The sequence below is a fragment of the Lithobates pipiens genome, unplaced genomic scaffold (assembly GCF_037356315.1).
Source record: "Lithobates pipiens isolate NorthernLeopardFrog02 unplaced genomic scaffold, aLitPip1_a1.2 Scaffold_18, whole genome shotgun sequence".
In the NCBI taxonomy this organism is placed as follows: domain Eukaryota; kingdom Metazoa; phylum Chordata; class Amphibia; order Anura; family Ranidae; genus Lithobates; species Lithobates pipiens.
The window spans coordinates 41,337,790-41,351,704 of record NW_027507758.1 but is presented as its reverse complement, the minus strand read 5'-3'; the positions used below and the strand labels follow the sequence as shown (position 1 = coordinate 41,351,704).

At 46.8% G+C, this 13,915-nt stretch overlaps 1 protein-coding gene across 4 annotated transcripts in view; it reads left to right on the top strand.

The window, feature by feature from the left end:
- The window catches only part of LOC143987091 (uncharacterized), a 91,140-nt gene that overhangs the window by 32,538 nt on the left and 44,687 nt on the right, over positions 1 to 13,915 (top strand). For 3 of the 4 annotated variants that reach the window (XR_013276593.1, XR_013276595.1, XM_077485620.1), the window contains one exon: positions 7,737 to 11,486. The exons of the other annotated variant lie outside the window; for it this stretch is intronic. Coding sequence is in view for 1 of the 3 variants with exons in the window: in XM_077485620.1 (XP_077341746.1) it covers positions 7,737 to 7,955 (219 nt within the window). In the remaining 2 variants the exon portion in view is untranslated. Of the gene's footprint in view, positions 1 to 7,736; positions 11,487 to 13,915 lie in introns of those variants that run through there. 4 annotated transcript variants of the gene reach the window in all.

The window sequence follows — 13,915 nt, the reverse complement described above, 5'->3', positions numbered from 1 at the left end:
AAGGAGTGCCGGGCCAGTGTGGCTCTTTGCTTCCAGGCACAACAGACGCAGCACGGCATGGCAACGTCTCACCTGGCATGTGGAATAGGTTCTGGGGAGCTTGGGCGGTGCAGTGGAAGAGACGCTAGCAGCGGAAAAGGAGGAGGCAGCTGAGGAGGAGAGGGAGGAGGATGGAGTAGGAGGAGGAGAAGAAGAGTCAGGCCTGCATGCAATCCGTGGCGGTAAAACCAAATCTACACGGGTGCCACGGGTTACATGCTTGACGGCCGTCAGAAGGTTCACCCAGTGGGCAGTAAAACTGATATACCTTCCCTGCCCGTGTTTGCTAGACCACGTGTCTGTGGTCAGATGTATCTTGGCACCGACACTGTGTGCCAGAGATACATTCACTTGCCGCTGAACATGGCCATATAGCTCTGGGATGCCCTTCTCTGAGAAATACTTCCTTCCTGGGACCTTCCATTGTGGTGTTCCAATGGCCACAAATTTGCGAAAGGCCTCCGAGTCCACCAGTTTATATGGCAGTAGTTGGCGGGCTATGAGTTCTGACAAGCCAGCCGCCAACCGTTGGGCAAGAGGGTTATCCGGCGTCATCATTTTTTTACGCTCAAACATTAGGCCCACGGAAGCCTGCCTTTTTGCAGAAAAATGTGAGCTTGGCGTGATGGAAGGTGGAGTGGAGGACAATTGTGAGGAGAGAGGAGAAGGAGAAGTAGAAGACGAGGCTGGACGGTGAGAGCCTGCAGTGTGGCTTTGTGTGTTCCGTTGCTCCCACTGGGCTCGGTGATGGCTGCTCATGTGCCTTCTTAAGGCGGTCGTCCCTAGGTGAGTATTGGGCTTACCGCGACTAACGCGTTGACTGCAAAGATTGCAGATGGCAACGCTATTGTCAGCAGCGGACACGTTAAAAAAAGCCCACACTGCGGAGCCATGTGCCGGTGTCCTGGGAGCGCCAGATGTGACCGTACATGGTCGATGACTCGCTCCTGATACATTTGCAGTCTGCTTTGTCCCTGCTGTGCAATGTAAGTCATTGCTGCTTCTCCTCCCTATCTGCTGGTCCATATCTCCCTCTGAACTCCCCTCCTCTTCCTCTCTTGTGGGCACCCACGTGACATCACTAGACACGTCATCATCAACGTCACCTTCCCCACCGCTATAAGTAGAGTAGGCAGCAACACCGGGGACCAACCTCCTCCTTGGGCTGATCTGGGTACTGGCGTCAGACTGCTGAGTAGCGCTTGTTGCTACCTCCTCTTCCTGATCCAATACCAAGAGTGGCTGCGCATCAGAAATGTCCTCTTGATATGGATCGGAAAATAATTCCAGTGACTCAAGCGGAAGGTATGTGGTGGTGGTGGTGGTGGTCGTGTTGTTGGTGGTAGTGTCTTTGGGGGTGCACATAGCAGAGAGTGAAGAAGAGGGTGCAGATCGAGAGGATGAGGAGGGTGCAGAAGAGTAAGGCTGAGCGAGCCACTCAACCAAGTCTGGTGCATCCTTTAAAGTAATTGAACGCACCTTCTGCAACTTCCCACTTTGGCTCAAGCCTGTTGCTCCTGCCCTACCCCTACCACCCCTGCGGAAGGGCCTGCCTCTTCCTCTGCATGTCATTTTTTAAATGACCCTGTGACAAAACTCTTAGTCCCTATACCGCTGAAGGACTGCTGCAGTATAGGTGAGCGGTCAGCAGTGGTGCACGTCAACCCTATCTATTGTGGACCGATAGCGGTCCTTACAGAACAGCAGACTGTACCGCACTCAAGCCTATGTACCGTAGCACCCTATACCAAGTTACCAGTCCTTATAAGAACTTTTGTGGACCAAGCAGGTTGTGTATTAGTGTTTAGCAGACTGTACGTCAGTCCCTATACCGCTGAAGGACTGCTGCAGTATAGGGCAGCGGTCAGCAGTGGTGCACGTCAACCCTATCTATTGTGGACCGATAGCGGTCCTTACAGAACAGCAGACTGTACCGCACTCAAGCCTATGTACCGTAGCACCCTATACCAAGTTACCAGTCCTTATAAGAACTTTTGTGGACCAAGCAGGTTGTGTATTAGTGTTTAGCAGACTGTACGTCAGTCCCTATACCGCTGAAGGACTGCTGCAGTATAGGGCAGCGGTCAGCAGTGGTGCACGTCAACCCTATCTATTGTGGACCGATAGCGGTCCTTACAGAACAGCAGACTGTACCGCACTCAAGCCTATGTACCGTAGCACCCTATACCAAGTTACCAGTCCTTATAAGAACTTTTGTGGAACAAGCAGGTTGTGTGTTAGTGATTAGCAGACTGTACGTCAGTCCCTATACCGCTGAAGGACTGCTGCAGTATAGGTGAGCGGTCAGCAGTGGTGCACGTCAACCCTATCTATTGTGGACCGATAGCGGTCCTTACAGAACAGCAGACTGTACCGCACTCAAGCCTATGTACCGTAGCACCCTATACCAAGTTACCAGTCCTTATAAGAACTTTTGTGGACCAAGCAGGTTGTGTATTAGTGTTTAGCAGACTGTACGTCAGTCCCTATACCGCTGAAGGACTGCTGCAGTATAGGGCAGCGGTCAGCAGTGGTGCACGTCAACCCTATCTATTGTGGACCGATAGCGGTCCTTACAGAACAGCAGACTGTACCGCACTCAAGCCTATGTACCGTAGCACCCTATACCAAGTTACCAGTCCTTATAAGAACTTTTGTGGACCAAGCAGGTTGTGTATTAGTGTTTAGCAGACTGTACGTCAGTCCCTATACCGCTGAAGGACTGCTGCAGTATAGGGCAGCGGTCAGCAGTGGTGCACGTCAACCCTATCTATTGTGGACCGATAGCGGTCCTTACAGAACAGCAGACTGTACCGCACTCAAGCCTATGTACCGTAGCACCCTATACCAAGTTACCAGTCCTTATAAGAACTTTTGTGGACCAAGCAGGTTGTGTATTAGTGTTTAGCAGACTGTACGTCAGTCCCTATACCGCTGAAGGACTGCTGCAGTATAGGGCAGCGGTCAGCAGTGGTGCACGTCAACCCTATCTATTGTGGACCGATAGCGGTCCTTACAGAACAGCAGACTGTACCGCACTCAAGCCTATGTACCGTAGCACCCTATACCAAGTTACCAGTCCTTATAAGAACTTTTGTGGAACAAGCAGGTTGTGTGTTAGTGATTAGCAGACTGTACGTCAGTCCCTATACCAATGAAGGACTGCTGCAGTATAGGGCAGCGGTCAGCAGTAGTGCACGGCAACCCTATGTATTGTGGACCGATAGCGGTCCTTACAGAACAGCAGACTGTAACGCACTCAGGCCTATGTACCGTAGCACCCTATACCAAGTTACCAGTCCTTATAAGAACTTTTGTGGACCAAGCAGGTTGTGTGTTAGTGATTAGCAGACTGTACGTCAGTCCCTATACCAATGAAGGACTGCTGCAGTATAGGGCAGCGGTCAGCAGTAGTGCACGGCAACCCTATGTATTGTGGACCGATAGCGGTCCTTACAGAACAGCAGACTGTACTGCACTCAGGCCTATGTACCGTAGCACCCTATACCAAGTTACCAGTCCTTATAAAAACTTTTGTGGACCAAGCAGGTTGTGTGTTAGTGTTTAGCAGACTGTGCGTCAGTCCCTATACCGCTGAAGGACTGCTGCAGTATAGGGCAGCGGTCAGCAGTAGTGCACGGCAACCCTATGTATTGTGGACCGATAGCGGTCCTTACAGAACAGCAGACTGTAACGCACTCAGGCCTATGTACCGTAGCACCCTATACCAAGTTACCAGTCCTTATAAGAACTTTTGTGGACCAAGCAGGTTGTGTGTTAGTGATTAGCAGACTGTACGTCAGTCCCTATACCAATGAAGGACTGCTGCAGTATAGGGCAGCGGTCAGCAGTAGTGCACGGCAACCCTATGTATTGTGGACCGATAGCGGTCCTTACAGAACAGCAGACTGTACTGCACTCAGGCCTATGTACCGTAGCACCCTATACCAAGTTACCAGTCCTTATAAGAACTTTTGTGGACCAAGCAGGTTGTGTGTTAGTGATTAGCAGACTGTACGTCAGTCCCTATACCAATGAAGGACTGCTGCAGTATAGGGCAGCGGTCAGCAGTAGTGCACGGCAACCCTATGTATTGTGGACCGATAGCGGTCCTTACAGAACAGCAGACTGTACTGCACTCAGGCCTATGTACCGTAGCACCCTATACCAAGTTACCAGTCCTTATAAGAACTTTTGTGGACCAAGCAGGTTGTGTATTAGTGTTTAGCAGACTGTGCGTCAGTCCCTATACCGCTGAAGGACTGCTGCAGTATAGGGCAGCGGTCAGCAGTAGTGCACGGCAACCCTATGTATTGTGGACCGATAGCGGTCCTTACAGAACAGCAGACTGTACCGCACCCAAGCCTATGTACCGTAGCACCCTAGACAGACCAAGTTACCAGTCCTGATAAAGAGCTTTGTGGAACAAGTGAGTTGTGAATGATTAGCAGACTGCAGCAGAAGGGCAGCAGTCAAGTATAATATTCTTTCTATATTTGGAAGAAAGAATATTATACGTGTACAAGCCTATTACCGTACCACTGATACCAGTCCTGAAAAGAACCTTTGTGGAACTAATAGTAACAGCAAGTCTTTAAAATTATCCTCACTGCCTGACACACTGCTTCCTGCCTGTCCCTATACAAATTGGCAAAAAAGAGTAGGCTGGAACGATTAGCTGGAACAGCTCTTTTGTGGACCTGATAGTAACAGCTAATGATGATGATGATGATGATGATGAAGAAAGACTAATCTGGCTGAGCTGTCCCTAAAATAGCAGCATACAGCGCTCTGTCCCTTTATCTAAACTGACAAAAGAAACTCAGGCTGCTGACCTAACACCTATACCAGTCCTGAAAAGAACTTTTGTGTACCAAATAGCTAGCGTTTTCTCTGTCCCTACTCCACACAGGATCCTTTCCCTACAGTGACAGAAGAAAGAATGTAAAATGGCCACCGGATCGGGTGTATTTATAGGTTAGGGGGAATGTCCAAGTGTCCATGAGCTGTCATGTCTCAATTGGTTGTCCTGTAACACATGATAAACGTGTCACGAAAGGTTAAAGTTCTTGTATACATTAAACACGTAAGTCCGCCGGGGCGAACGACGGAAAAAGGCGTTCGAACCCGCGGACGGCGAAAGTCGGAAATTCGCCGCGAAACGACCGCCGGGCGAACCGTTCGGCCATCACTACTTACCATCATTTTCCTTTCCTGGCACTAATCCATGGCAGCATACATGTGGTTTAGTATGTTGCCATGTTGGCACCAGGAAAAAAAAAAAAATACTTGATTGGATGTTTTCTTCTAGAAAATTGTGCAGGACGGCTTTCTTCATGTCTGAATTACTGGTAAATACTGCGCCAAAGGGGGAAATCGAACAGCCTGGTCTGCAGAGGTAACGCTCAGCCCTCTTTGCCACAGGATAGTTGGTAATGATTTCTGAAGCTGGTTAGCATACTCTCAGTAGCTGGATGTATTTTAGCGGATTTGGAGGATTACAATGAATGCACACAAGTTCTTCTATACTGCTTCTCATAGGAAAGAGAGGAGTGGAAGCAAACAGCCTGCAGATTACCAGCGCCACCTACTGGAAATATGGGAGAAAAACATGCAGGTGTATAAAAACCTATTAAAGTCAGCAGCTACAAATATTGTAACTGCTGACCAGTGGCAGCTGGTGCTCAAATTTTTTTTGGGGGGGGGTGCAAACAAACTGAAAAATACTAAAACCCCTCCCCCCACCAATTGCAGCCACTTGCCCATCAAACGCAGCCATCTGTGCCCATCAAACGCAGCCATCTGTGCCCATCAAACGCAGCCATCTGTGCCCATCAAACGCAGCCACTGTGCCCATCAAATGCAGCCACTGTGCCCACTGACAGCCACCCCCCCCCCCCCCCCCCACACACACTTGCAGAGTTTGCGGCTCTCGCTACATCCTCCCGCGAGCATGGATTGCGGCTATGACACCCAAGGGGGGTGCCAGAGCCGCGATCTGCGCGCGGGGGGGGTGCAGCTGACTCAGCCGAGGGGACATACTTCTCAGAGCGGTGGCAACCTCCGCTTCAGCACGAGTCTCCTTGCTTCCCTTCTTAAGTGCAAGGCATCCAATAGGGTAACCTGGTGCTTTGGCCAAACAGAAAGCAGGTCTGACGTCCTGCCTCCTGATTGGTTGGGAGGAAGGTTAGTGTGAAAATAGCGAAAATTAATTTGCTATTGTCACACAATTGGATGGGATCAGGGCACACTCTCTGCGTCCTGAGCCCATCCTATTTTGTAGTCTATTAGAGCCTCTGTCTCTAATCAGGTTCTTCAAAATATACCACCCCCACCATAGGAATCCATGCGTCTGGCGTCCTGAATGGGGCATGGATGGGGGGAGGGGTGGCGGCCGTGTGCCCACAGTGCATGGGCCGTCACTGCTGTTGACTTATAATATAAGGACACTTACCTGCCCAGGGATCGTGCAATGTCGGTACCCCAAGCCAATCCATCCATCAGCTCCTGGTGAAGGCACCAGCATCTTCACCAAGGGAAACAGGAAGTGAAGCCTTTGCAGCTTCACAGCCTGTTTCCTACTGCGCATGCGTGAGTCACGCTGCACTTTCGGACTTGTCCCGTTATCTTCTGGGACCTGTGTGCCTCCCAGAAGGCAGCGGAAGGGAAGGAGGAGGGGCCGAAAATTTCGTACATCGCCACACAATAATTGCGGAAATCTTACCCAGAAGTGGGAGTTTTGCCAGGTATCCGCTGCCCCCTGAAAGGTGCCAAATGTGGCAGCAGAGGGGGGGGGGGGGGGGGTAGCCAACAAGCGGAGTTTCCCTTTTTGGATGGAGCTTCGCTTTAATGAATAAAGACAGACCATAGATCATTATGACTGGACATATGTTATACAAGAGGAGTTGGACGTATTCATACAGATGAAGCAGATAGTAGCCATCTGGCATTAAGTCCCGTTCACACCGGTGTGACTTGTCATGAGATTTAACTAGTCCAAATCCCTTGACAATCACACCCTATTGTCAGAAATGGAACAGTTCAAATCAATGTGACGCTGCACCGATTTGGGAAAAAAAAAAAAAAGGATCCTGCACTATTTTTTGCAATTTCAGATGCAACTTGCATAGACCTCTGTGCATGAAGTCGCACAGATTGACAGCCAAGTCGCACCCAAAGTCACACTGATCTGCAGCTTTAAAATCATGCGACTTCAAATGAGGTCGCACAAATTTAAAAGTTGGATTTGATGTGAACGGGGGCTAAAGGTCAAAGATAGCATCAGCCAATATTCTCAATGTGCAGTTCGTTTTGTTTCCGAATTAATATTCAGATACATTTTTTGTTATTCGGAGATATCCAAATACCCTAATTTGAATTACAATATAAACAAATTTTACCGAACGCTCCGAATAACGTAACAAAATGCTTCAACATTTGGAAATTTGGACTGAAATTCGAATCTAATTTTACATTGAACTCCCATCAAATTCTCACAACACATATTGCTGAGATCAGCGGCTGTCGGGGTTATTTACTAAAGGCAAATCCACTTTTCACTACAAGTACACTTTCAAGTGCATTAGCTTTAGATCTAAGGGGAAGATCTGAAATGAGAGGAAACTCTGCTGATTTTATCATCCAATCATGTGAAGCTAAAATGCTGTTTTTTTATTTTCCTTGCATGTCCCCCTCAGATCTACAGCAACTGCACTGCTGGGAGCGGCAGCAGAGGAAGAAGAACACCGGACAAAGAAGACAGAAGAAAGAGGAAGAGCGGAAGAAGAAGAAGCAGCAGGAGGATGAGAAGCCCGGGGGAGGAAGATGCAGAACATGGAGGAAGACCGGAGGAAGAAGCGGAGAAGAAGACAATTTTAATAAAAGACTTGTCAAAAACTGTCTACTGTATTTTTTAACACTACATTAAGTTTTTGGTGAATGGGTAGGGGTACATCTATACCCCATACTCATTCACATAGGGGGGGAGCCCGTGATCTGGGGGCCTCCTTGTTAAAGGGGACTTACAGATTTCCGATATGCCCCCCGCCCGCAGACCCCAACAACCACTGGCAAGGTTTGTTGGGAAGAGGCCCTTGTCGCAATCAACATGGAAGCAAGAGCCCCGTGGGGCCCCCTTTGCCCCAAAGCACCCATCCCCTCATGTTGAGGGCATGCAGCCTAGTATGGTTGAGGGGCGGGGGGCACTCGCTCGTCCCCTCCCTTTCCTGACCTGCCGGGCTGCATGCTCGGATAAGGGTCTGGTATGGATTTTGGGGGGGACCCCCGCGACATTTTTAAAAAAAATTTAGCGTGAGGGAGTCCCGTCTGAATCCACTAGACCCAAGGGCCTGGTATGGACCTGGGGGTGGGGCCTCACACTGTTTTTTTCACAATTTTTTTTTTAACCGGCAATTCTTTTTTTTTTACTTTCAGCGGGAAGCCGCTGACAGCTGATGACTCATTGGCTGTTAGGGATGCGGCGGCCCCCTCCTTAGCAACCATCTACATACAGTATAAAAAAACCCGCAAATCATGGTAAAAATGCGTGTCCAAAAAGGTGGCAAGCACCGCAGAAGGCACTGCAGAAACACTCAAAAGCAACATGCGTAGATGTGAATCGAGCCTAAAGGAGAATTAACCAAAAAAAGGTTAATTAAATCTACAAGTATTTTTTTTTTACCACTACTATTCCTTTTATATTGGCTTTTAAAATGTACAAATGCAGCAATTTAGAAATTGGGTGAAAGTTTTATCACTGTGAAACACTTTTTGAAAAATAAAAAAGTGCATTTTGTATACAATTATATGGATCAGGGACAAATGAGGAAAGAGGGACAGAGGCACATTGCTCCAAATCAGGGACAGTCCCTCAAAGTCAGGGACAGATGGGAGCTATGCACCTTTATAATTACGAGAAGGAATAAGATTTTCCATGGACTAAAGATTTTGGATTTATGAGAACCAAAAGGCCATCGAGGGTGGTTAGGATTGTTTCCATTTCAGTGGAATACACGTCCTCCTTGCATTGAACAGTCTATGGCTCTAGCCATGTGGACTGCCCCGATGCCAACCTGTATTTATTTTTGGCCAGATTACAAGCATTCACCCCGTGTGGTTTATTGGCCCAAAGAGAGTTACGAAACTCTGTCCAAAGAACCCAGATAGCAAGGATAACTAAGTTAGGAAAGCCTCAGCAGAGTCAAGCTAGGGACCCAGCGGAACAGAATGGCTGACGCTTGCAGAGGATTCAGCAGGTTAGCTGAAGAGCAAAGTCAGGGACCCAGTGGGACAGTGTTGGTGACACTTGGAAGCCACAGTGGGATAGTTGTAAAGGAGCTCAAGGGATCCAGTAGCGGCTGGGATTTGAAGAGTCTAGTGAGAGACTGGGAGCTCAGTGAGAGGATCCAGAACAGGATACTGTGAGTTGCGATTCGTACTGAAGTTGAAGTTACCAGATCAGTTGCTATAGGAGACAGCGGTCTACAGATAGAGTTTGCTGCAATTCAGCTTAAAGTGGTTGTAAACCCTTACAAACCACTTTGACCTACAGGTAAGCCTAGATTAAGGCTTACCTGTAGGTCCAAGCAATATCTCCTAAACCTATATGGTTTAGGAGATATTTTCCCGAAAACGGGCACCGCTGTCTACGGCGCATGCGCCGTAGACAGCGGCGCGCAGGCGCACTGAGCGCAGCATTTCCAAGAATGGAGCTGCCGCGTGTGTCGACTCCCATGCGCATGCGCGGGAGTGACGTCATCGCGGCTTCGCTGAATGACAGCGGCGGAGCTGCGAGACACCACCAGCAAGATGGATGCGGCGGACTACAGGGGACAGCGGCGACTTTGCTGGCTCCTGTGTCAGGTAAGTGACACATAATGGGCTACTATGCGATGCATAGTAGTCCATTATGCTTTGCCTTTGCAGAGAATGAAAGAGGAAGTAAACCCATCAGGGTTTACTTCCTCTTTAAAGGTCCTTGAACTGTATAGCTGTTCTTCTATTCCTATTTTTGTCTCGGAGTCTGCCAAGTATTTTCCATCTGCCTAAGGGTGTTCAGGCCCCTAACCCTCTCTCCCCAGTTCTGTTAACAGAAAATAAATCTCTTTTTGAATTCTCAAAGTGTCTGGGGGCCCAACTAATGCTGCGTACAGATGAGCGGAATGTCCAACAGAAAAAGTCAGACAGAATCTTTTCATTGTATATTCCAATTGTGTGTATGCCTCATCTGACTTTTTTTTTGAAAATTCTGACGGACCTAGAAATAACATGTTTAAAATATTTCTGACAGAACCAATTCCTATCAGGAAAAACGCTCGCCTGTATGCTGTTCCGACGGACCAAAAACGACGCATGCTCTGAAGCAAGTACGAGACGGAGGCTATTGGCTATTGAACTTCCTTTTTCTAGACCCATCGTACGTGCTGTACGTCCCTGCATTCTTGACGATCGGACTTTGGTATGATCATGTGTACGCAAGACAGTTTCAGCGGAACTCCATCGGAAAAATCTTCAGAGTTTATTCCGACGGGAAAACCAGTCGTGTGTACGCGGCATTAGAGTCTGCAAAAGACTTCAGACTGGGGCGGAGGTTCACCTTTTAGCAGGACAACGACCCTAAACATACGACCAGAGCTACAATGGAATGGTTCAGAGCAAATCATATTTATGTGTAAAGGCCCGTACACACGGTCAGACTTTTTGACAACAAACATGCAAATTAGCTGTTTTGGAGCAACATCCGACTGTGTGTACGCTCCATCGGACAAACTTTTTCGGTTTTCATCGGACTTTTGTTGGCTGTGCGAACGGACAAACTTTCTGGCAACAAAAGTCCGATGGAGCAAAGTCCGACCGTGTGTATGCAAAAGCATCGGACTTTTGTACAAGGTACAAACGCGCATGCTCAGAACCAATGCAAACGATCGGACTACAATACAGAAGTTGACCAAAGGTGGCGCTGGAGTCATTGAACGTCCCTCTTTTGAAGTGGCGTCAGTACGTTGTGACGTCACTACGTTCGTGTTTGTTGTCAAAAAGTCCGACCGTGTGTATGCAATACAAACTTGTGGACCACGCCCTTTGTACAAAAGTCCACGGGAAAGTTTGTACAAAGTCCGATCGTGTGTATGGGGCTTTAGAATGGCCCAGTCAAAGTCCAGACCTAAATCCAATTGAGAATATGTGGCAAAAATGTGACTCTTTAGATGTGCAAAGCTGGTAGAGACATCCCCAAAAACACTTGTAGCTGTAATTACAGAGAAAGGTGGTTCTACAAAGTATTGACTCAGGGGGCTGAATACAAATGCAGGCCACACTTTTTAAATATTTATATGTAAATTTTTTTGAAAACCATTTATTATTTTCCTTCCATTTCTCAATTATGTGCCACTTTTTGTTGATCTATCATGTAAAATCCCAATAAAATACATTTAAGTTTTTGGTTGTAACATGGCAAAATGTGGAAAATTTCAAGGGGTATGAATACTTTTTCAAGGCACTGTAAATAGGAGTTTTGCATTGCATTGACATACTCCTGTTTCCATAGTAACACTAATGCCGTGTACACACAATCGGACTTTCCGATGGGAAATGTTGGATGGGAGCTTGTTGGCTGAAAGTCTGACCGTGTATATCGGCCGACTTTCCACCAAAAAATGTTGGCTAGCAGGTTCTCAAATTTTCCGCCAACAGAACTTTGTTGTCGGATTTTCCGATCGGGTGTACACAAGTCTGTCGCACAAAAGTTCACGCATGCTCAGTGTTATCTCCCTTTGACACAGGGTCTCTCAGGGTATTGCTAGCAATGCTGCCAGTGTCTGCTCAGCAAGTTACACACAGGCTGGATGCATTTATTAACCAGGGAAGGGTTTATTACTCGCTCAGAAAGTGATGTACATTCTTACATGGAGGAGTCATATACAACAGATCTCCCTCTAAGTATCATGCTGCTGCTTCCAGTCCCACATATACTGTGCATGACTTCCTGGTACAGCCCCTCCCCCAGCATGCATCAGGAGAAAGGGGTTAAGAGTCACAGTGATTCTGCATAAACATTACACGGAATCAAGTAGGAGCCGGAAAACTAGCGTTCAAAATGGAGATATCACATGACTATTGAACTTCCTTTTTATCGGCTCGCTGTACGTCACTATGTTCATAATTGTTGGCCAACATTTGTGTGACCGTGTGTATGCAAGACAAGTTGGAGCCAACAACCTTCGAACAAAAATCCACGGTTTTGTTGTCGGAATGTCCAATCGTGTGTACACGGCATAATAGTTGTATCAGTTATTCATCATCACCCATATATTTACAGCAGGTGGACTGGTCCTTTAAGATCTGCAATAGGTGGCCACTTACATAGTTCAGGAACAAAATTCGGAAACTGTAAAACTGGAGTTAGCAATGTTTTCCTATTGTACAGCAACATTTTGTACATAAATATTCATTATAACCAATATTTTATTTTCAGTAGGAAGCTCGACGTGAAGGTGAGAAGAGGTTTTTATAAGCACTTTCAAGGCTGTTTTGCTGATGTTTAGGATCTGTGAATAATGTAATTGTTGCAAAGTTGTATTTTATGGAGGGCAGTAAACATTGTCTGTTTCTGCTATGCCGCACTGCTCAGCCTTTCTAAAATCCATCTGTAATGACTTTTCTTATTCTTTTTTTTTTGTTGTTAACCACTTCCCACCCGGCTCGTGTCACCCGGACACGGCACATCTCAGATCGGCAGGAGGGCTCTGTGATTGGCCCTCCTGATCACATGACGGCCGTGTCCAATCACGGCCGTCATGTGATGTAAACAAACAGCCGGTTGCTAGGCAATCGGCTCTCCTCTCCTCACACGGAAGTCACCGCTGAGGAGAGGAGAGCAGAACGCTGCAGCCGGCTGATGATCAGTGAGTATGGGCTGCTTTTTACAGCTTTTTACTCACTGATCATCAGTGTAGTGTAAACACACAACACACCACACAGTATAAACACAGTCCCCACATATGTCCCCAAAACACTCATGTCCCCAAAACATACATGTCTCCAAATAATAAAATCACATGTCCCTAATAATAAAAACATGTCCCCCACATATGTCCCACTAAAATCACATGTCCCAATGATTATCTGCACACATATGTACGTGATCACCTGCACACATATGTACATGATCATTTGCGTACATATGTCCGTGATCACACAAACCAATTATTATACACTTAACGGAATTTTTTTTACCAAAAACATGTAGCAGAATACATTTTGGCTTAAATTTATGACAAAATTTGATTTTATTGGATTTCTTTTCAAATAGAAAAAAGAAAATATTGTTTTTTTTCCAAATTTCCGCTATTTTTGCGCTTATATCGCAAAAAAAAAAAAACGGAGTCGTGAATAAATAACACCAAAATAAAGCTCTATTTGTGCGAACAAAATGATAACAATTTCATTTGGGTACAGTGTAGCATGACCGCGCAATTGTCACTGAAAGCGCTAGAGCGCTGAAAGCTGAAAATTGGGCTGGGAAGGAAGGGGGTGAAAGTGCCCTGTATTGAAGTGGTTAAAGAAAGCTTTAGTAAGAGAAATACCTTTGCTAAACTCCATCTAGTCGGGCTGTTTCTGGCTTTAACCACTTAAGCCCCGGACCAATTTGCAGCCAAAGGACCAGGCCCCTTTTTGCGATTCGGCACTGCGTCGCTTTAACTGACAATTGCGCGTGTTTTGCAAACAAAATTGGCATCCTTCAAAATTGGCATCCTTATTTTCCCACAAATAGAGCTTTCTTTTGGTGGTATTTGATCATCTCTACGGTTTTTATTTTTTGCTCTATAAACAAAAATAGAGCGATAATTTTGAAAAAAATTCATTTTTTTTACTTTTT